Consider the following 23,652-nt stretch of genomic DNA (forward strand, 5'->3'; position numbering starts at 1 on the left):
GAAAGAGCTATTGGTGAATTTCTACAGGCCATCTTGCAGATAGTACACACTGCCACTACTGAGCATTGGTGCTGGAGGGAATAGGTATTTATGAATGTCGGGCTGCTTTGTCTTGGATAGTACTAAGTTTCTTTAGTGTTGTGTTGAGGTGAACCCATCCAAGCAAATGGGGAATATTCCATCACACACCTGACTCATGCCTTGTAGATGCTGGACAGGCTCTGGGGAGTCAAGAGGTGAATTACTTGCTGCAGGATTCTTCACCTTTGACCTGCTTATGTGACTACAGTGATGTATATGATGAGTATAGTTCAGTTTCTGGTCAATGGTAACCCTCGCCCCCCAACCCCAACCCACCCCACCCCATGATGGGGTATCCAGTGATGGCAATTCCACTGAATGTCAAGGGGTGATGATATTATCTTTTGTTGGAGATGATCGTTGCCTGGGCATTTGTGTGATATGAATGTTACATGCTATTTGCCAGCCCAATTCTGGGTATTGTCCAGGTCATCTTGTATTTAAACATGGACTGCTTCAGTATCCAGTGAGTAACAAATGGCTGCTGAGCATTGTGCAATTATTGGTGAACATCCCCAGTTCTGACCTTATGAAGGAGGGAGGGTCATTGATGAAGTAGCTGAAGATGGTTAGGCCAAGGACATTACCCTGAGGAACTCCTGCAGAGATGTCATGGAGCTGAGATAACTGACCTTCAACCACCACAATGCAGTATTCTCAATACTTTCCACTATTATTTCAGATGTCCAGCATTATTTCACTTCAGTATTAGTGTTCCTTCTGTGTTGTCTTTGCTTCCTGTCCCTTCTTCCTTTCTTCGAAGGACATTTGTTCTCTAACTTTTGGCATTTTATTTTGTATCTCTTGTCTTTCTTACTGTCAACTGAGTGATCTTCAAAGCCTACTTTCAATGTAATCTCATCCCTCCATGTTCCTTCTTATCTGCCTATCTCTTTCTCTCTCACACATACCTTTGAAGTCAGCAACTCGAGCTCCTTTCCTTCAGGCTCATCAAATGCAATCACTGACAGTCTGCTTTAGTGCAGAAAAAGGTGGGCAGTATCCATGGTTACGATGTTCCTCATCAGTTCCTCTGCAATGGTTTATCCTTGCTTGTACTCAATAAAATATCCGTAGGTTGGAGAGGGTACAAAACAATTACAAAGGTTTCCTAGTGTGAAAACAGTACAAGATATGAAGAAAATGAAATATTATGAAAAATAAATTTTTAATAATGATTTGGGACAATGAAATTTTTGAAACACTTTTGAATATTTTCAATAATCTAACAGGCATATAGTAAAGAAGGTAAAAATGCAGTTGAATTTAGCATTCCATACAGTCGGGATTCTATGGATTTATGGGTGAGATGTACTTTGCTCAGAGAAACAGGATTAAGATCTTTTTTAATTGTACCTTTCAATTAGATCTTCCCTGATCTGTGTCTTCACTCTATTCACTGTTCTATTTTAATCAAGATGGAATTTATTGATTAGTTACAGACAGACTCAAGTTACCGAGATATAATAGGACTGGGCTGAATCATATATTTGGGGCCAATTGTGTTAAGTTTTCTTTTGGAGGGTTTTTCACCATGAGCCCTAACTGTATTTCTCAGTCCATCTTGTCAAATCGGTACATTAAATACCCACCCTACCAATAGGGCATCCCTCTTGTCCAATTCCATCACCATGTTACCACATATCATTCCTAGAACAATCTCAAAATTGACTCGCATTGCTGACACTGGTGCCATTTTAAGAGACTGTTGTGTACCTTGTCAAGCACTGTCAGTCTGCAGCTGCCCTGCACAGTCCCTGACATTTGCCCAGAATTGGCAGACATGAGAGATCTGTTGCCCCACTTTCCAAGCGAGATCCTAGAGGTCCTCAATACCTGATGTGGAGGTGATGCATCCTTTCCCCCCCCCCCCCCCTCCACCCAAGACCAGCAGAGGATGACACAACGCCCAATGACAAGCTGACCCAATGACAGGTTGCCATCCAGAGTGCTACCTCAGCCACCTGGGGAAAAGCCCAGCATTGTAGGAAAAAGAGTCAATGATCTACACAAGCATAAATGCAACCATCTTCTCTCCGAGAACGCACAGTCATTGCATCTCTTCTTTTGAACCCATCTGCCACCGAGGCTGATGCTCTACCACTTCCCCCACCCAAACACACACACACAGATGCATGATCTGGATGTGTGTCCCTGAGCACACAGTGTTCTTACTGCAGTATTTCAATGCAAGTTACTGGTCCAGCCTGAGGTGCAGCATTGAAGTGCAAAAGCATCCTGTAAGTAGATCAGAGATGTACCATGAGGATTCTTAGAGGCTGGCACAAGTGAGATGCCAGTATCTGTGGATGTGGAATATGCGTGGCTGGCATATTGCCTGGTGTCCAATATAGAGTTAGAGGTGAGCTCAAATCGCCAGCTACCCGCTCTGAGCTCCATGATGAGAATTTATGACATCTAGCTGTTACCATACTTTTAACACCTAATACAGTTTGACTATGTGTACATTTCAGAAAGTAGTGCAAATTGATCAATTTGACTTTTTTTTGTTTGTTGCTTTGATTCAGACAGATTTCAGACCCAAGGAATTAGATCCATGATAGAATGAGCTGTTTTTGACTTTTGTTGCACGACATCTTGTGTGTTTGGTGGTGTGGTGAGGATGGAGTTGGACTCATCCATAATACTTGCTCCCCCAGGGTCAAGGAACCTGTTGACACTTCATGTTTCGTCTTGTGTAGGAAATGGTCACTTGTTCAGCTTACGTGAGCTTCCTATGCAAGTAAACAGGAGCATAGAAAGAGGGAATTTCTTTGTTACGAGCAATTTTGGGAGGCCCTAGAGGACATGTCGATTTTAATGGAAACTGGATTCTAACTGGAATAACTCCACCAAAGATACTGTTACTTACTACTGGCCTCTACTTAAATAATGATGAATCATGTATATTACAGCTTAATGTACAAGCTCACCCACACTTCAAAATCAGCAGCAAGTAGTAAGTCGAAAGATCTCTGAGGTTAGGGGAGCTATCCTGTTGCAACATCTCAACATAATTATGCAGTAATGTATCTGAAGCTCCATAAACAGATCATTTGGACGTAAGGGAGCCCTTTATTATCGTGTACTCCAGTCCTGTTGCTTGGAATTCCTCCTGTGGTGTTTAATTTCATTGCTACATCCAATCTTTTCAGACTTAATTCTCTCCCTTGTTTTCAAACCCTGCTCTGATCTCATCCCTCCATTTCACTACCTACAGCACAATATCCCTCCAAGAACTCTGCACTCCTCCAATTTTAGCCTCTTGTGCGTATCAAATTGTAATTGCCTGGCCATTGATAATTGTACCTTCATCTATCTATAATCTAAACTCTGGAATTCCTATCCCAAACTATGCCACTTTCCTCTCCATCTTTAAGATGCTCCTTAAAATCTACCTCATTTGAGCTACATTTTTGTACCCAATCCTGATATTCTTTGACTTTGTGCTAATGATTACAGTCCTGTGAAGGAACATTATGTTTCCTGCATTCTCTCTGGGTGCGAGTGTCACAGCTAAGACCATTAATTACTGTTCATCCTTCGTTACACGTGAACAAATGAGACACTTTCTTGAAGCAGTCCATGTGGAAAAGGTGCAGGTACAGGACCATTACAAGAGAGGGCTTAAGGATTTTGACACTGAGGAACATTTTTGCTGTTTCAAATGCTGTACAAATGCATGTGACTGTATTTGTGGAAGCCTGTCTATATATTTGTGACTTGATAGTTGATAGAAATACACGAGGGAGAATAGTACTCCCAATGTAGTAGGTGTCTAGTGACTGACACTGAATAGTATATCATAATTAAGATGAGGATATAATTGACAACATCCTAGTGGTACCATCTCTAATTCAGAAATCCAGGTTCAAATCCCGCATAGCAGATGAATTGAATTCGGTAACAAAATCTCAAATTAAGAATGCAATGATAACTACAAAACCGTTGCTGTGTGTTGGGGAATTACTCAACAGGTTCACTATTGTTCTTTATGAAAGAAAACTACTCTCCTTACCTGGTCTCACCTACATGTGACTCCAGGCCCACAGCAATGTGGTTGGCTCTTAACTGCTTTCTCGGCAATTATGAACAGGCAATAAATACTGACCTGGTCAACAATGCTCACATCCCATGGATGAATAATAAAACAAATTAGCTTGGCTGCGATTCCTGCTATAGTTGAAGAGCATTGCAGGCTCTTTGTTTCTGAGGTTCACACAAGATACCAGAAGCCTTTGCTAAAAGTATATTGGACATCGGGAGCTGCAGGCGAGGTCATTAGAAGGTCTTAAGTAAATCGAGATTTCAGTATAGATGGAGAACGTGTAAATGCATCCATGCAGTGTAGGAGCTTGCTGTTTCTAATGAACATCATTAACCACACTCCACTCATCACAATACCTTTCATTTTTAAAAGGTACTACATGCTATCTGAAGCGCGGAAACATTCTTTTTCTCCCCCCACTGGCGTCAGGGTAATGCAGTGCGCCTGATTAAAGCTTTTAATTAATTTTCTGGGCTGTAATTAGATGCAGAACTGTATTGCTCCTGCTGGGCCTATCTGGCACTCATGTTTATTATCCTGACAAACAGGGAAAACGTTCAATGAAGCTGCTTTCATTTGGCTGATGAGTAAGTGCTCCTACTTAATGGTGCATTTCCCCCTCAACTTAGCCTGCATTACGCTTAAAACAAGCTGCTGGCACTTTCCATGTTGATTCCTAATCCAACATAGCTGCTCGACCCTGTAATTGCGTAGGTACTTCATCCAAATGTAGGGCACGTCGAGAGCCTCTCAAACACAGTCCAAAATAAGTAAGATTTCCTTTGGAGAAAGCGATTTTGGAGAAAGTACGTTTACCTTCATGCACATGATTTATTAATATTCATGTGATTCCCTTTAATTGCTCCTCCACAGAAGCTGGCAGAGACAGAGCAGCTGCAGTCAGTCTGCGTGAGCTCAGCTTTTAACCCGCTGGGATAAACCCTTAAACTGTACACAGGCACATTTTTCATTGCCTCAGTGAGTGCGTTGCCCCGGACACACACAACTATTGCTGTGACTTACTGATTCCTTAGGAACAGTAATAGGGATGAGCACACATGCTACAAAACTGTAAATGAGCTGACCCCAGTGCCACATTGCCTTCTCAGGTTGGGATATGGCAGCATCTGTGCCTTTTAAAGCATGTAACGAAAGGGAGAAATTTACATCGCTCTAATATCCTTCACAGGCCCCACCACTGCAGCACACATAATGCATTGTTGTGATGTAGGAAATGCAGCAGCCAGCTGTACAAAGGCCCGCCAATACCAATGAGATCACAACCAGATTGTCTGTGATAGTCACACTCATAGAGAGATAAGGATTAACCAGGATAGAGCTTCTTTTTTCTTCAAAATGGCCCAGTAGGCTCTTTTACAGCAACCAGAGAGGACCAGAGTGGTTTCAGTTTAACATCTCATCTAAATGACAGCAGAGAGCTCACAACCAACAGATCAAATCAGCACACTGCAGCCCTGCCACAGCCAGTTGTGAATGCACTTTCCAAACCCATGACCACTTCCAACTAGAAGGACAAGGGCAGCAGGTACACAGGAATACCACCACCTGCAAGTTCCCCTCCGAGCCACTCACCATCCTGACTTGGAAATATCACTATTTCTTTACTGGTGCCAGGTAAAAGCCCTGGAATCCCCTCCCTAACGGCATTGTGAGTCAACCCATAGCAGGTGGATTGCAGCAGGTCGAGAAGGCAGCTCACCCCCACCTTCAAGGGTAGATAGGACGGGCAATTAATGCTGGCCAGCCAGCGACGCCCACATCCCATGAATAAATAAAGAAAACCTCTAACAAAGCAGCAATATGTCTGGATCTTTGGAGTGGTATTTGCCCCTTCTGACTTAGAGAAAAGATGGTACATTGGTCAGAATTGCACCCAATCAGCATAGTGCTTTGGAACAACAGGAATACTGAGCCTGAGAGGAGTTTTCCATTATCTCGGACCGGACAATACTTGAGCTGAAAAAAAAACTCAATAGCTTTTATTTGAAATGAACACATGCTATCCACTGTGGAGAATATCTGCTTAAAAGAAACTTCTCTCTGTACACATTGTGGCTCATTCCAAAAACTGTTCGCAGTAATCTCTCAAAATCATTCTGCCACACGATCTGTCTATGGGGACAATTTTAAAGCTGCCTCAAGTCTGAGAAAAATAAAGGTGGTTCATTGTTTTAATTATGTTTTTACTGTGCTGTTAATAAGGTTATAGAATATAATGAGTCATCGAGGCAGTAATTAAAGAGGCATCTTTAATTAATGCTGGATTGGCCCATTGTTAAGGTTCTACCTCAATCAATTGTGGACGTGGGTAAAATTGAAGTCACCCCAGAGTGCAGAAATCATTGATAAAAAGCTCGGCTTTCAGAAACCTGTTAAACACTCTCAGGAGTGAGATTCCAATGAGCGTGACTATCACAGACAATCTGATTGTGATCTCATTGGCATTGGTGGGCCTTTGTACAACTGGCTGCTGCATTTCATATACTGCAACAATGCATTACGTGTGTTGCACTGATGGGGCCTGTGAAGGATATTAGAGCGATGCAAATTTCTCTTTTTCGTTACACCACAAAACCAATACTGTGTCTTCAGTGGGGAACTGAAGGGATGTCAGCTGCATTGATACGATGTACATCTCCCAGAGTTAACTTCCTTTTTAGTTGCTCTCCCATGCCTGGTCACATACAATGCAGACGAGCACGTGCTTATGTCTATTTCTATGGCTACATTTGCTGTAACAGGTCACTAGCCTGAGGATAAAGGGTACAGTGGAGGGGTGTCACCCCACATCAACCAGGAAATCTTTCCATTATTACCACCTGCCATGGATGTATTGGAAGGAGGCACAGCTGAATTATGAAGTTGGTTGGCCATACTACGACATAGGCAAAAGTGATGAAGGGCTTTTGCCCGAAATTCGATTTTCCTCAGATGCTGCCTGACCTGCTGTGCTTTTCCAGCACCATACTCTTGACTCTATTCTCCAGTATCTGTAGTACTCACTTTCACCTCGTTAATTTTAACCTTACTGCGAATCCTCTTCCAAGGATGCCTACCTTGAAGAGGTCCTCCTCCTCTCTCTACAAAGATCTCAATGAGTCTCTCTCTCTCACTGCAACCTCCAGGTCATCTCCTCTGCCCTGAAGCTCTTCAGCCACATCCTGAAACAAACTCACTACCACAGCCACATCTCTTTCCTCAGTGCCTGCCTACAGAACCTACTGATCCCACATGGACTCCGAACCACATTCAGACCAACACAGTTTGGATCCGAACAGAACAGACTACAAATTCAAAATCTCAAGCAACAGTTTTTCTTCCAGATCCTCCACTCCACACTCGTAGCCATGCGCCGCCACCTAATCTCTCAACAGTTAGCCATAGCTCAACTGAGGACCACACTCTCTCAGACCCCTACTGTATTATATCCTCAGAAGAATTCATGCACTTAAACAATATTTCTACACCATTTAAAACATCAAAACCTGTAAGTACAACAAACTTTCATATACCCACCTCAATAGTCAGCATTCCTCGAACATTCCAGAAGCTTCCCCCGGCCTCCGAAAATGCTCGGCTGCCATCAGCCACGAGGCCGCGCCAGCCATCATCACAGCGGTGATCGATTACGTCATCTCCGCCCCCCGCTGACCAGCGGCTTGCAGCCATGGCAGCTCATGTTGCCTTCGCGACCATCAGCCAGACAACCGCCACCACGATCGCTACGAGATTCCCCGCTGCCGAGACCAACGCAAGGCCCAGCAGGAACACTTCCGCCCCCTCTGTTGCCACCGCCGCAGCCACCTCTGACCCCTCCGACCTCACCCACGCCACACTTTCCACGACTTCCGCCCCCTTTATGGCCGCGTCCACAACCACTTCCGCCCCAAAATGACATCACCTACACCGCGCGTATCGCCACTTCTGCCCCTGCATCTGCCGTCATTGCAACCACTTCCACCCCCACTGAAGCCACTCACCTGTACACCGCCAACATGCCCTCACAGATATCACTGTCACCACCTCCGCCCCCAGAACCCCGGGGTGAGCACCACTTCCACAAATGACGTCACCCCGGTTCCCCCACTACCACGCCCACTCCAGTTGCAGTCTCTGCCCCCACTCCCAGCTCCAACCCTATACCAGGTCCTAGCTCCCAGCCCTGCCGGGTTTTCAACTTCCCTCCGGACCTCCCCCTCACTGAGGATGAACGATCAGCCTTTAGCAAAGGCCTTACCTTCATCCCCCTCTGTTCACGGATCAGCAAATTCAATACGCGTTGTGACGTTGAACTCTTCTTCCACCGCCTCTGCCTCAGAGCTTACTTTTTCAATCAAGACTCCCGCCCACCCTCCGAGGACCCCTTCACCCGCCCTCAACCTCTTTATTTCCAACTGCTGCCGACACATTGACCGCCTCAACCTGTCCTCTGCTCCAACTTCTCACCCTCACAACACGCAGCCCTCCACTTCCTCCTCTCCAACCCCAACCTCACCATCAAACCAGCAGACAAGGGGGGTGCAGTGGTAATTTGGTGCACTGACTTCTGCACCACTAAAGCCAGGCACCAACTTGAAGATGCCTCCTCCTATTGCCCCTTGACCACGACCCCACCTCCCAACACCAAACCATCATCTCCCACACCGTACACAACCTCATCACCTCAGGGGATCTTCCAACCTCATAGTTCGGGAACCTCGCACCGCCCAGTTCTACCTCTTACCCAAGATCCACAAGCCTGACTACCCTGGCCAACCTATCGTCTCAGCCTGCTCCTGCACCACCAGCTTCATCTCCACATACCTCGATATTGTCCTATCACCCCTAGCCAGGAGCTACCCACATACGTTCGGGACCCACCCACGCCCTCCACCGTGGGCAGCACGGTGGCACAGTGGTTAGCACTGCTGCCTCACAGCGCCAGAGACCCGGGTTCAATTCCCGACTCAGGCGGCTGACTGTGTGGAGTTTGCACATTCTCCCTGTGTCTGTGTGGGTTTCCTCCGGGTGCTCCGGTTTCCTCCCACAGTCACAAAGATGTGCAGGTCAGGTGAATTGGCCATGCTAAATTGCCCGTAGTGTTAGGTAAGGGGTAAATGTAGGGGTATGGGTGGGTTACGCTTCGGCGAGTCGGTGTGGACTTGTTGGGCCGAAGGGCCTGTTTCCACACTGTAATGTAATCTAATCTAACCTCCTCCAAGACTTCCGTCTTCCTGGCCACCAACGCCTCATCTTCACCAAGGACATCCAGTCCCTATAGACCTCCATCTGTCAATAGCAGACACTCCCAGCCCCTCCATTTCTTCCTCTCCCGACATCCTCAACAGTACCCTTCCATTGACATTCTGATCCTCACCTTCAACAATTTCTCCTTTGAATCCTCCCACTTCCTCCAGACAAAAGGGGTAGCCATGGGTACCCGCATAGGCCCCAGCTTTGCCTGTCTCTTTGTCGGTTGTGTGGAACATACTACGATGTGTCTGAGTTAACATTACAAGCAGCAAATCAAACTGGATCTGACTTTCTGCCAGTGCCATTTCTCAGACGTTAGGCCCATGAAGCTCTAATGTTATGTTGGACCCCTCTCTCCACTCCCTTTATAAAATTTTCTCCTGTGTAGTCAGTCACTAAGGAGTAGCTGACTTACATGGCTCCTTTGAGCCTTGGTGGTATCTATTGAAAGGGAAAACATAACACTAACTGGAGAATTGTCGGAGGCTGAGGGGTGACCTTATAGAGGTTTACAAAATTATGAGGGGCATGAATAGGATAAATAGACAAAGTCTTTTCCCTGGGGACGGGGAGTCCAGAACTAGAGGGCATAGGTTTAGGGTAAGAAGGGAAAGATATAAAAGAGACCTAAGGGGCAACGTTTTCACACAAAGGGTGGTACGTGTATGGAATGAGCTGCCGGAAGAAGTGGTGGAGTCTGGTACTGTTGGAACATTTAAAAGGCATTTGGATGGGTATAAGATTAGGAAGGGTTTGGAGGGATAAGGGCCAGGTGCTGGCAGGTGGGACTATATTGGGTTGGGATATCTGGTCAGCATGGACGAGTTGGACCAAAGGGTCTGTTTCCATGCTGCACATCTCTATGACTCTAATTGACAAGCAAGGTCACTCAACCCAAATGTAAATACTTGAGCACTGTGATGGTGCACTAGAGACATTCTGAACATCCTCCGTTTCAATGGGTTCAGTTCCCAGGCTACCAATATCCCTTTTTGCACCAGTATCAATGTAATCTCAGGTTAAAGGCAGCGTGAACAAAAACAAAAAGTTGCTGGAAAAGCTCAGTAAGGTCTGGCAGCATCTGTGAAGAGAAATCAGAGTTAACATTTCAGGTTCGGTGACCCTTCCTCAGCACTCAGAACCCTGTTTTGAGGAAGGGTTACTGGACCTGAAATCTGTTAAATCTGATTTCTCTTCACAGATGCTACCAAACCTGCTGAGCTTTCCCCGTAAATTTTGTTTCTGATTTACAGCATCTGCAATCTTACAGTTTTTATTTTTTATAGAGTCAGAGTGAACCTGGTTATGACATTTTAAAAGATTGAAAGATACAACTGAACTGATCTTAACCTAGAATACAAAGTACTGTGAATGCTAGAAAATAGAAAAGAAACAAAAACAAAGTGTTGGAGAAATTCAGCAGGTCCAGCAATATCTATTGAGAGAGAGAAACAGATTTAATGTTTTGAGTCCAATGCTCCTTTTCCATTTGTGACCATAAACTAGGACCAGAGCTGAAAATGTGTTGCTGGAAAAGCGCAGCAGGTCAGGCAGCATCCAAGGAGCAGGAGAATCGATGTTTCGGGCATAAGCCCTTCTTCAGGAATACTGAATGCTGATTCAGTCCAATGCTGATTCCTGAAGAAGGGCTCATGCCCGAAACATCGATTCTCCTGCTTTCCTGAAGAAGGGCTCATGCCCAAAATGTTGATTCTCCTGCTCCTTGGATGCTGCCTGACCTGCTGCGTTTTTCCAGCAACACATTTTTCAGCTCTGATCTCCAGCATCTGCAGTCCTCACTTTCTCCTATAAACTAGGACCAGTTCAGATTAGGTAAAAACAAGGGCTGCAGATGCTGGAAACCAGATTCTAGATTAGAGTGGTGCTGGAAAAGCACAGCAGGTCAGGCAGCATCTGAGGAGCAGGAAAATCGACATTTAGGGCAAAAGCCCTTCATCAGGAATAGATGAAGGGCTTTTGCCCGAAACGTCAATTTTCCTGCTCCTTGGATGCTGCCAGTTCAGATTAGTCAAATGAATCCAGTGCTCAATGTGGCTCAAATTAGAAATGTTATTAAAAACATGCACCAATTGGTTAAATATTCCCCTCCCTCCCCAGTCAATGAATTTATATTTCGTTTACCACATCTACTCCAACAACCTCCTGGATCCCCACCTCAGAACCATTGTACCACTGCCAGTTTTCTCCTCTGCATTAGGTTTCCTTACCAACTTTTTCCAACAGAATTTAACAATGCCAATTCGTGAGCAATTATGCACAAAGAACTCTGACTTGAAAAGAAAACAAGGTTTGGATCACTGCAGATTTATTTACTGTACCATTCTCACAGGAGCAGAGAGAGCAGTCAATACCTCATTGATCTGGACTGTGTTTCAATCCTGGTCCCAGAAATGAAAGGATAATGTTCCAGCTCAGCACACCACCTGCTTTCCAATCTTTAGATCTTTAAATCTTGGCTTTCTGCACACTTAGAGGATTACAAGGACATATTGATCAATATACATAAACTAAAGTGTACTTAAATGCTGACATGTTCTCATTCTAATCAATAGTTTTAAAACATGAAGAATGTGCACATCAAGGGCAGAAGGAAAGCAAGCAATTATATATTTAAATGCAGTATTGTATGGTTAACAGTTATTCCATCTTCAAATATAAGTTGCAAGGTAATTTTGTTTTGTGACATGCTCTTCAGAGGCAGCATCAGGCTTGAGATACAGGTTGACTAAAGAAATCCCAAAACAGAACTCAGAAACAACCTCACAATTATTGTCTCTAACACTGACAAATCATCATAATGGACAAGTTGGATTGCAGTCACCCAGTTTGTGTGGAAACATAATCGCTTCGCCTCAGGAGTTAGTGGGGACACAACGTGAGGGGATCAGAATTTTTGAAATTTCCTTTCTTTCTACCTGGGAACCCAGATGAAGGGCCAGCATCATTGCGTAGCACCAAACACCATGCAATTTGAAAAGAATAGGAGAGCTATCAAAATGTATCTGGAACAGTGATTGGTGGTGGTGGTTTAAATTATAAATGTAAAAAATGAGCAACATTAATTCAGTCACTTCTTATACTGCACCAGATGCATGTGATCTGCTGCACTGGTATGATCAGTTGGAGTGGGCCAGAGAGGGCTTTTCCAGATATTTATTTCCTGAGCTTTTTTTTTTTGGTTTGCTTGTTCTGGTAGATTACAAGATTGTGGTGGACAGATAGGCCTGGGTCTTATTCCTGATGAAGGGCTTTTGCCCGAAACATCGATTTTGCCTGTCCTCGGATTTTGCCTGTCCTCGGATGCTGCCTGAATTGCTGTGCTCTTCCCGCACCACTAATCCAGAATCTGGGTCATCAGGTGCCATTCACCACTTATTGAGCTGGTTGGTCTCTTCTTTATTAGCTTTGTCTTTTTTCCAATGGAAATGATCATTGGACAAGGGATGATTGGATATACTCCGTTGCCCAAATTCAAAATAATTCACATGAATTTCAAAAAACCTCGGAATATGGAAGGAATGAAAGAAAGAAAAGAATCAATCCATTTCACACTTTATCAGGTCTGATCTTGCTGCCATCTGCTTTCAGGACTGTTTCTATTTCAGACAGCCACTTCCTGATTTAACACTGCATACGCAGTCACTGGCAGTTGCCTGCACTATAGTATTATCAAACTTTGGAACATGTACCATAATTTTGTCAAACACCATTGCCTAGTGGTTTCCCCAATCTTAATGCAGACACAGTTAGAATTTTGTTTCCTCCTTTGCAATCTCGCTCGCTTCATTGCCCTCATGGCAGAAGAAATAGAGAAACCTTTGAGGAAGGTCAGAGGAAGATCCCTAGAATGGTATCTAGGCTTAGGGCTACGAGTCATCAGGATAGACTTAAATTATTTGCCTGGATGAGCACAGCTCCAACAAAACTCAAGACCACCCAAAGCAAAGCTTTCCACTCAATTGACAGCCACCATCCACTGCCTTAGAAATGCACTCACTCCTTCCACAACCAAGACACAGTGGCTGCAATTTGTGCCATCGAAAGGATACAGTGCAGCAATTCAGTGGCAGCATCTCAGCAACTCCTACTACCTAGAAGGACAAGGGCAGCGGGCACACAGGATTTGGTGTCATTTTGCAAATTCCCGAAGTCTCACACCAACCTGACTTAGACATATAAATGCCATTCTTGCAGTACTGCTGGAATCAGAATTCCTACCTATTGATGCTGATGGGAGTCTCTTTACCAATTAGAATGTGACAATTTCAGAAGTTGACGCACCACCACCATCTTTTAAAGGACAGCCAGGGTCACGTAGTAAATGATGGCTTTACTGATTGAAAAAAATGAAAAAAGGTTTGACCAAAATAGCTACCATTTGGTTCGTATTCTTAATGAAACTTCTAATATGAGCCAAATTGAGCAATGATTTCATTCCATGAATGAACAAAGTTAAAACAGTTGGAACCGGGCCTTTTTCACAAGAGAAGCACAGACATGAAACCAATATGATTCAATATTTTAAAATGACAATGGGAATAGGTTGGGTTTTGGCAGATTTGTTACCTGAGCTAGATCAGAAACGAAGACTTAAGAAGCTTTAGTATAAATGTGAAACCAAACAATTAGGTAGACATCAAGAAATATTCCCTTTCATAGTGTTGTGAACCTCGAGATTGATTAACTGCTCAGATGGACACAAAACATCTTCCTGACTATCAAGGGCATCTCAAGGTATAGAAGGAAGGGAAAATTTCTTTGTCTTGAAATTCCTTAACTCTATTTGAAGGGATCTTGAATGGACCTGAAAAGGATAGTGTGTGTCTCGGCTTAATGTGATATATGTCAGCACCCTCTAACAAAATAGCACCCCCTCAGTACTGCATCTGAGCGTCAGCCTGGATTTTCTGCTTACATCTCTAGAGTGGAATTTGAACCCACGACTTTCTGGCTCAGAGATGAAAGTACTTGCAATAAGTCTTTGCTGACAACACCCATTCTAGCAAAGGGTCACGACAGAACCTAGACAATGGATTTTTGCTGGTTGCTTCCTAGAGTATTGTTAATATCAGTTACAGGGAGCTGATTCCAGACCAGGTAAAATAAGCTCAATTCAGCACCGAGGAGGGATGAATCTTGCTCACCAGCATAGTTACTTATGACACACATCCCTATATGTGTTACTAAGCCATGCATAGATAAATCTAAAACGTGCTAGATTATTTGCAACAGTAGCTGACAGAGGAACACATCCATATACTGTAGGGAATAAAAGCAAAACCCTGCAGATGCTGAAAACGTGGAAATTCTCAGGTCTGACATCCATTCTGATGAAAGATAATTGATGTGAAACATTAACTCTGGTCTCTACAAATGCTATCTGGACTTGCTATGTATTTCCAGCACTTCCTACTGAAATGAAGATTGTTTGAGGTTACAGCAGCCTTAGCTTGTTCCATCCAAATTATTCTGAAATGAAGCAATTAATTTCTATCCTGTTAATACCGCTGATGTTACACTTGCCTGAAATATCCTATTCACTTTGTTTTTAATTTGCACTTTTACTATTTTAACTGTTTGCACTATTTTTTTTCCAGGTGGCATTTCACATCTTACCGTACATAGGACGTAATGACCACACAGTGTATGAGAACATCAAGTACATTGTGGACAAGTGAGTGCTTTCTGACTCCCTAGGCTACAGACAGAAGCAGCAAAGGCTGGAAACTGAATTGGGCTCCCAGAGATGGAGATTATTGTAGAGCAAATAAGGGAGCAAAGGAAGAATGAGCTCTTTGGATAGAACAGCCATCTTACAAGATAGGTGGTTGCTGTAGAGGATTTCTGTTGGCTAGGTCAGGGTGGGAAGGGAAATAGGCAACCTGTTTCCAAAACTAGAAGGAAAGGGAAAAATAATTGAAAAGTTAAGAGAACAGATTTAGTTTTCACTACAACATTCATACACTTTTAAATTCACTGCATGAATATAAATACATCAATTCAGAGCATCAGAGGATCAAAGAGTGAATCTGGAGTAACTCAAAATTAGAAAAATCAGGAGCTGAGTAAAAACCGAGGGAGGGGAAAGGAAACTATTTTGGTAATCTAATGATGAGGGCAGGATCTAAAACTGAAAGTGCTAAATTATTCCATAATCACAGTCCTGTAAAAGAAACAATAATCTGCCAGAATCTTATGCCCTTGCATAATAATTGTGCTAGCACTTCCTGGCAACTCGTCAGTTAGAGTCATAGAGATGTACAGCATGGAAACAGACCCTTCGGTCCAACTCCTCGATGCCAACCAGATATCCCAATCCAATCTAATCTCACCTGCCAGCACCTGGCCCATACCCCTCCAAACCCTTCCTATTCATATACCCATCTAGATACCTTTTAAATGTTGCAATTGTACCAGCCTCCACCACTTCCTCTGGCACCTCAGTCCATACACGTACCACCCTCTGCGTGAAAATGTTGCCCCTTAGGTCTCTTTTATATCTTTCCCCTCACATCAGAAACCTATGTCCTAGACTCCTCCACCCCAGGGAAAAGACTATGACTATTTATCCTATCCATGTCCCTCAAGATTTTATAAACCTCTATAAGGTCACCCCTGAGCCTCTGACGCTCCAGGGAAAACAGCCCCAGCCTATTCAATCTCTCCCTATAACATAAATCCTCCAACCCTCGCAACATTCCTTGTAAATCTTTTCTGAACCCTTTCACAACATCCTTCTGATAGGAAGACCAGAATTGCACACAATATTCTAAAGGTGGTCTAACCAATGTCCTGTACAGCTGTAACATGACCTCCCAACTCCTGTACTCAATACTCTGACTAATAAAGGAAAGCATACTAAATGCCTTCTTCACTATCCTATCTACCTGCGACTCCACTTTCAAGGAACTATGAACTTGCACTCCAAGGTCTCTTTGTTCAGCAATAATCGCTCGGACCTTACCATTAAGCTTATATATTCTACTAAGATTTGCTTTCTCAAAATGCAGCACCTTGCATTTATCTAAATTAAGCTCCATCTGCCACTTCTCAGCCCATTGGCCCATCTGGTCCAGATCCTGTTGTAATCTGAGGTAACCCTCTTCGCTGTCCAGTACACCTCCAATTTTGGTGTCATCTACAAACCTACTATCTTTACCTCTTACGGTCACATTCAAATCATTTATATAAATAACGAAAAATAGTGGACTCAGCACCGATCCTTGTGGGACTCCACTGGTCACAGGCCTCCAGTCTGAAAAACAACCCTCTACCACCACCCTCTGTCTTTTACCTTTGAGCCAGTTCTGTATCCAAATGGCTAGTTCTCCCCGTATTCCATGACATCTAACCTTTCTAACTAGTCTCCCATGGGAAACTTTGTCGAACACCTTACTGAAGTTCATATAGATCACATCCACTGCTCTGCCCTCATCAGTCCTCTTTGTTACTTCTTCAAAAAACTCAAGCAAGTTCGAGAGACATGATTCCACAAACAAAGCCATGTTGAGTATCCCTAACCTGTCCTTGCCTTTCCAAATACATGTAATCCTGTCCCTCAGGATTCCCTCCAACAACTTGCCCACAACCGACGTCAGGCTCACCGGTCTATAGTTCTCTGGCTTGTCCTTACCACCTTTCTTAAACAGTGGGGCACCACACTAGCCAACTTCCAGACTTCCGGCACCTCACCTGTGACTATCGATGATACAAATATTTCAGCAAGGGGCTCTGCAATCACTTCCCTAGCTTCCCACAGAGTTCTGGGGTACACCTGATCAGGCCCTGGGGAGTTATCCACTTTTATGTGGATAATTGGAACAACTTTCTGGGAATCCTGCCTGGTAATTGGCCACCTCCAATTATGGATGATCAACAGTTTCCTTTGGCTTTAAATCCAGTCAGAGGCTTCGCAACAACGGAAGCTTGGCATCACCAGAGGTATGCATTGCTGCTGCAGGAGGGAGGTTGTGAGGGCACATCCATCGTCTGGTGCTCCCCAAAGTGGCTGGCTCATTTCAAACAAAACTGTTTATGGAGGCAAGAGCAATTGAAGCTGCCCATAAGCTGTCTCCATGCACCTCCTGGGAGCTTATCTTGGTAAAAACGGGGCCTGACCCAGAGGTTAGCCGTTGCTCCTTCCAGCCCCTGTCTCAGGCAAACTTGGCTGGAGCTGGGAACTATCAACCGAATGACCCGGCACTCTCCCATTCTACCTTACTCCCAATCCTGCTTCCAAACCCATTTCCAAGCAATCACTCCTGGTGTCTAGTCAGTCAGTCATGCCTAATCACATTAACAACAATTTATATTTCTAAACTACCTCAAACAGCATGAAACTTCCCAAAGAGTTTCACAAGAGCATTATAAAACAAGCAAAAACAGAAGATAGTTACATTGGGAAATATTGAGGCGGATAACCAAAGGTTTGCTCAAAGAGGAATGTGTTAAGGGGGAAAGGAGGATAGAGAGAAGGAGAGCTATATGGAGAATACTGCAGCTGAAGACATGGTGATAAGCGATGGAGCATGAACGCCAGGATGCTCTTGTGGCCAGAATTAGAGGAGCACAGATGGTTCAGAGGATTGAGAGGCTGAAGAGGTTGACAGAGATATGACGTGGTGAAGAGGACATGGGGGCATTTGAAATCAGGGAGAAAGATTTTAAAATCGAGGCACTGCTAATCGGAACTGAAGGGAAGTCAGTAAGCACAGACTGCAGGCTAAGACACGAGCAGAGTTTCAGATGAATTCAAGTCTATAGAACATTTATAAATCAATCTGAGTTTGTTGGAGTAGTCAATCTTGAGGTAACGTGAATCTCAGTTTCAGCAGCAGATTTGCTGGACTAGGGTAAAGTCTGGTGATGTTCCAGAGCTGAAAGCATGCACTCATGGTGCATGTCCAGAAACTCACAAGGCTGAGTAGGAGGACAGATTGGGTTCATCTCAATGCTGCCAAGGAGATAGGTGGAATCAAGAGCTCGGAAACAGAGTTTGGAAGGGGGATTCTGTCTTCCTAATAATTAATTGGAGGAAATTTCCGCTAATCCAGTACGGGATGCCAAATAAGCAGTCCAATAATTTAATAACAGTGGAGGAGTCAGGAAAGGTAGACCTGTCATCATCGTAAAAGCCAATGCTGTGCTTCCTGGTAATGTTGCCAAGTGCAACATGTAAATGAGAAATAGGAAGGAAAATAAGTTAGTTTATTGGGAACACCAGAAGTAATGACATTGGGAACAGGAAGAAAAGCCATTGTAAGTGATGCTGAATATGTTGAGGTGAATAAGAGTGTCAGCAGGAAGGACCAGTCCCATCCAACTGGTCAACAGTGGAGAGGTACTGGAGGAAGATAGTGAAGCCAACTGTGTTGATAGTTGCTGACAGGGAGAGGAGGATATGGGAGAAAGTTTACCTTTATCACAGCCACACAGGACGTAATTTGTAACAATGATAAAACATATTTAATGGTGTTATAAATTCAAATGAGGAATTCTTGGGAAGATGTGAATGGATTTGAGAGGTAGAAATATGTTCCAGGAATTTGGAGAGTCAAAGTTAGTAAAGTGATATCTGCTAAGGACAATGGGGTCAAGTGTGTTTTCTCTTAAAGAAAAGGTGGGGGGTTGCTAAGAAGAAATTTAAAGGCGAGAGGGGCAGTAGCTGAAAAGAAAATAGTTAACCATATGAGGGAAAGATGGATGGTCAGTAGCTTGGCGGGAAAGGTCAAGGAAGCAGGACGTGGGTCAGATAGACAAAATGAGCTTAGAATATGCATGCAGAGAGATGGGAAAGAATCTAGAGAAAGATCCAGATGACATGGCAGTGGGAGATTGAGGAATTTTGCTCCATTTGGGACAGTGGTAAGGAGTAATTTGGCGGAGGCAGTAAATCAGTTGGTCTCTATCTTAGTTCTATTTTCAGTTTTCTGATATGGTTGCCACTGGATAGGCAATGCATTTATTGCCCATTCCTAGCTGCCCTGGGAAGATGGTGATAAGTTGCCTTCTTGAACTGCTGTTGTCCATTTGGTGCAGCTACACTTTCATTGCTATGAGTAGGGAAGTTCCAGGATTTTGACCCAGTATCAACAAAGGCACAGTAATATGGTTCAAAGTCAGTGACAAAGAAGTCCATATGTATCTCGCACATCTTGGTGGAGGGGCCTAGGGACAGTGGTTTGAGATGGCAACTTGGAGTAAGAAACCAAGACTTTTCTTGGAGTTCCGAGACGATCATGGAAAAATTAACCATTTTAGCAAGACCACATCATGTTTCATGAGGTTCAGCAGATCTGGTGATGTCTAAACCAGTCTTCGAACATGTATACCCTGGACTTAAGGAAGCAAATATCAAGGGTTATAGGAGGTAAAATGCCCGGAGTGAGAAATAATCATGGTTTTATTGGTAACTGGAGTATCAAAGGTGGAGATGAGTGTGTGACGGAGCAAAGCAGTAACTGCAGAACATTTATGGAAATTAACCAAAGGATAGATAGTAAGGATTTGGAAGTGCAATTTTAGCAGAATGAATTGATAGTTTCTTTTCCTAGGGAGATATGGTTAAATAGTGACATAACCCATAACCACAAGCGTCCAATCCCTTCATCACCGATGCTCAGCCGCGGCAGTGTGTACTATCTATAAGATGCACTGCAGAAATTCACCAGATACTTAGAAAGCACCTTCCCAACCCACAACTACTTCCATCTAGAAGGACAAGGGCAGCGGATACATGGGAACATTACCACCTTCAAGTTCCTTTCCAAGCGACTAACTATCCTTACTTGGAAGTGTCTCCCAGTTCCTTCACTGTCACTGGGTCAAAAGCCTGGAAATTCCTCTCTTAGAGCATTGTGCGTCAACCTACGCACAATGATTCAAGAAGGCAACTCACCACCACCTTCTCAAAGACAATTAGGAACAAGCAATAAATGCTGGCCAGCCAGCGACATCCATGTTCCATGAGGCAATAAAAAAACAGAAATAATCAGAGATGGCCTTAACTGCGATTGTTAGGATGGTGCAGCTAAATAGCAAGGTTACTACTGGGTTGGGATGTTTATACAAATAGAGGTTTAGAGATGATAGGGCAGCTGTGAACTCAGACAAGAGAGAACAGAATGAATTCAACTGAAGGTCAAAATTACAGACAACAAGAAATCATTCAGTGCAGTTACTGGAGGAGAAAAGCAGCAAAGATAATGCAGTGATAAGTTTTTAAAACTATACTAGATATCGTACTAACATGTTCTAATCTTTAAAATTCCTAGTTAGGACCGGACGTATAGTTTACATCTGTGCTAAAATATGGTTTTTGAGCACCAAAGACACCATTAAAGAATATATTGAGAGCTACGGGTGGAATGTCACACACAAGGCGAATATTTTTCCCCAGACTCTTTCTATTCAGTAGCTATGATGCAACAAAGATTTCCATGCACGATATTTAACAATGGATTAGCAATTTGTTAGGAAATCTTTATTCCTTTTAAACACTGTGCTGATCAGCACCAATCCAGAATCACCCTAATTCTCCAAACTCTATTCAAGCAGTTTCTAATGCATAATATGTCATTACTTTGGTACAAGTAGCAATCCACATTAGCCATACCATCACCAAGATCAGCAAGGCTCTCAAAATCCTTAACATAAGAGATCTTTTCCAAACTCTACAATCTTAAGTTCTATGTCTTGATGTCCACACCTTCTGTTTTCCTCGTATTAACATTTTTTTTGTGTGTGTCTAGGTATGGGTCTCATTCAGCGTTTTACAAGTACAGGACCAATACTGGCAGATTATTGCCTATGTTTTACATCTATGACTCCTACCTGACATTGCCAGCTGCCTGGGCCAATCTCCTCACATCCTCAGGATCTCTCAGTGTTCGCAACACACCATATGACGGAATGTTTATTGGTCTGTTAGTGGAGGAGAAGCACAAACAGGCAATCCTGGAGTCGGGATTTGACGGCTTATACACTTACTTTGCATCCAACGGATTCTCATTTGGATCGTCCCACCAAAACTGGAAGACCATCAAGAACTTCTGTGACAGCAACAACCTGATGTTCATTCCAAGCGTGGGGCCAGGATACATAGATACCAGGATACGCCCTTGGAACAATCATAATACACGGAACCGAGTCAGTGGAAAGTACTATGAAACTGCCCTCCATGCTGCTCTCACAGTGAGACCAGAGATCATTTCCATCACATCTTTTAATGAGTGGCATGAAGGCACGCAGATAGAGAGGGCAGTGCCAAAGAAGACTGCACAGTACACCTACCTGGACTACTTGCCACATGAGCCGAACCTGTACTTGGAGCTAACACATAAATGGGCTGAGCATTTTTGCAAAGAGAAAGAACAATGGCTGATGTAAAAATCTTATAAATAAGAAGTTCCTTCAGAAATACCTACAAATGTACCTTGACATTTGCTTTATATTAAAAAGAACACAAGCCTTTTCTGGTCAATGAAGTCTATAGAATCCTTCACTATGTGTTGCTGCGTGCTTGGTCATATTTATGATGCTGGAGTTGAGAAGCTAACGTCAACAGGTGTAAGAGGCACCTTAACTATGTGCAAGTGTCATGGGATCATTCGACTGACAATACACTGTTAAGGTTTGGGATGAGATTTTGGATTGAGATAATGTAATAGTTGGGTTTGCTGGACAACTGCTCTTTCCGGTGTTCAGCAGTTGGCCCTTTTCCTAGTCCACACCTGACACACCCTCAAACAACCAAAGATGTCCCAGACATTGCCTACCCATGTAGTTCTGTAGGGAATTGACTTTAAATACAATGAAGACAGTTGTGTTTTGGCGCTACAGTAGGTAATCAGTCCCTAAGGAACTCAATCTAATTAATAGCATCATTCAAGGCTGTACTCTTGGGTAAAAGGTAGAAGCTGAGGTAGTGCATGCCCCATCAAACATTCCCATTGACTTCTGGGCTGCAATTACCAAACACTGGTACTTACTGAAAGCAAAATATTGTGGATGCTAGAGATCGGAAATAAAAACAAAATGGTGGAGAAACTCAGCAGGTCTGGAAGTATCAGTGGAAAAACAGTTAACATCACCAATACATTAACTCAAATTTCTCTTTGCCAAGTCTGCTGAGTTTTCACAGCACTTTTGGCTCATAAGGGTATTTATGCTTAAATACTCCATCCAGGGGAAAGTGTGAGATTCCAATCAAGGACAAAACACGAAATAGGATCTTATTCACTTGATGTTTTATACAATGTTTTAAGTAATAATCCTTTTTGCAAACCAAATGAGAGCTTGAAGGAAGGAACAATCTATTGAGATCTTTCAGTCTGCAAGTTTATCTTTTATTCCCCACTTGATCTTGCGGCAATCAAACAAAAACTGCTTTGGTTATTCAATGCATGGAAAATGGGAAATGGGGAAAAAAGCAATTGTAAAGTTTCAAGTGGCAATTTCAGCCGATTAGTTGTCTTACCTCAGTGGCATCTAATGTAAAATTTAAAGATGTAGGGAAATAGCTATGAGTTACCACTTACCTTTAACATGGGAGAGACTGGAAGATGATGTGTGGGCGAAGAGAAAATCTAAACAATTTACCCTGGCTACTCAAAAATATTCAGTAATTTTATTTCTTTTACACAAAGGTGTCACACGGATATCAACCATATTGGCCTCTTTCTATGCCATGTGGGTAGACTTCAGAAATAGCAGGTTAAGTGCGTATAACACAGATACTGTAAACATGCAGCATTGAGCCAGGAATTCAGCACCTCTTTAGAGCTGTCATTGGACTAAACTGGGATGTTCAATGTGGAAAGCTACAATGACGATATCACCAAGAAACTTAGCAGGAAGAGAATGGATGAGTGAAACTGACAAATATTGTTGCACTGGCTTATAACTGGAGACAATTTTGAGATTGTAATATATACACATGTACATATTAAGCTACAACAAAATAAAAATGTAAAAAGTAAAACAGTTTGCTGTATGAAACCTTAAGAGTTTAATGACATTGTTGGCAGCTGGGAATCCAGATGGGAACAGTCCATTTGTAATTTCAAATGTAAAAAAATGAGTAGACTCCCATCATTGTTCAGGTAATCTCAACATCCACAATGAATGTAGGTACTTTACTCGTACTAAGCATTTTTTTGGTAAACTGGCAAGATGGAAAACTGCTCAAAGTACTTTACATGCTTCTTGCTGAAGGGAGCAATCTATAACTGAGGGGGGCACGTTTAAGA

General features: G+C 43.2%; 1 protein-coding gene across 1 annotated transcript in view; it reads left to right on the forward strand.

Moving 5' to 3' along the window:
• LOC122563738 (glycoprotein endo-alpha-1,2-mannosidase-like protein) overlaps positions 1-23,377 on the forward strand; it is a 74,627-nt gene extending 51,250 nt beyond the window's left edge. Inside the window, exons 3-4 of the mRNA XM_043717897.2 lie at positions 15,001-15,077; positions 21,154-23,377. Coding sequence (XP_043573832.2) covers positions 15,001-15,077; positions 21,154-21,790 — 714 coding nt within the window. The 3' untranslated portion in view covers positions 21,791-23,377. The remainder of the gene's footprint in view (positions 1-15,000; positions 15,078-21,153) is intronic.
• Positions 23,378-23,652: the final 275 nt, after the last annotated feature.

This window comes from Chiloscyllium plagiosum, unplaced genomic scaffold (genome assembly GCF_037043375.1).
Source record: "Chiloscyllium plagiosum isolate Xiang-an unplaced genomic scaffold, Cpla_swu_hap1 HiC_scaffold_30, whole genome shotgun sequence".
Classification (NCBI taxonomy): domain Eukaryota; kingdom Metazoa; phylum Chordata; class Chondrichthyes; order Orectolobiformes; family Hemiscylliidae; genus Chiloscyllium; species Chiloscyllium plagiosum.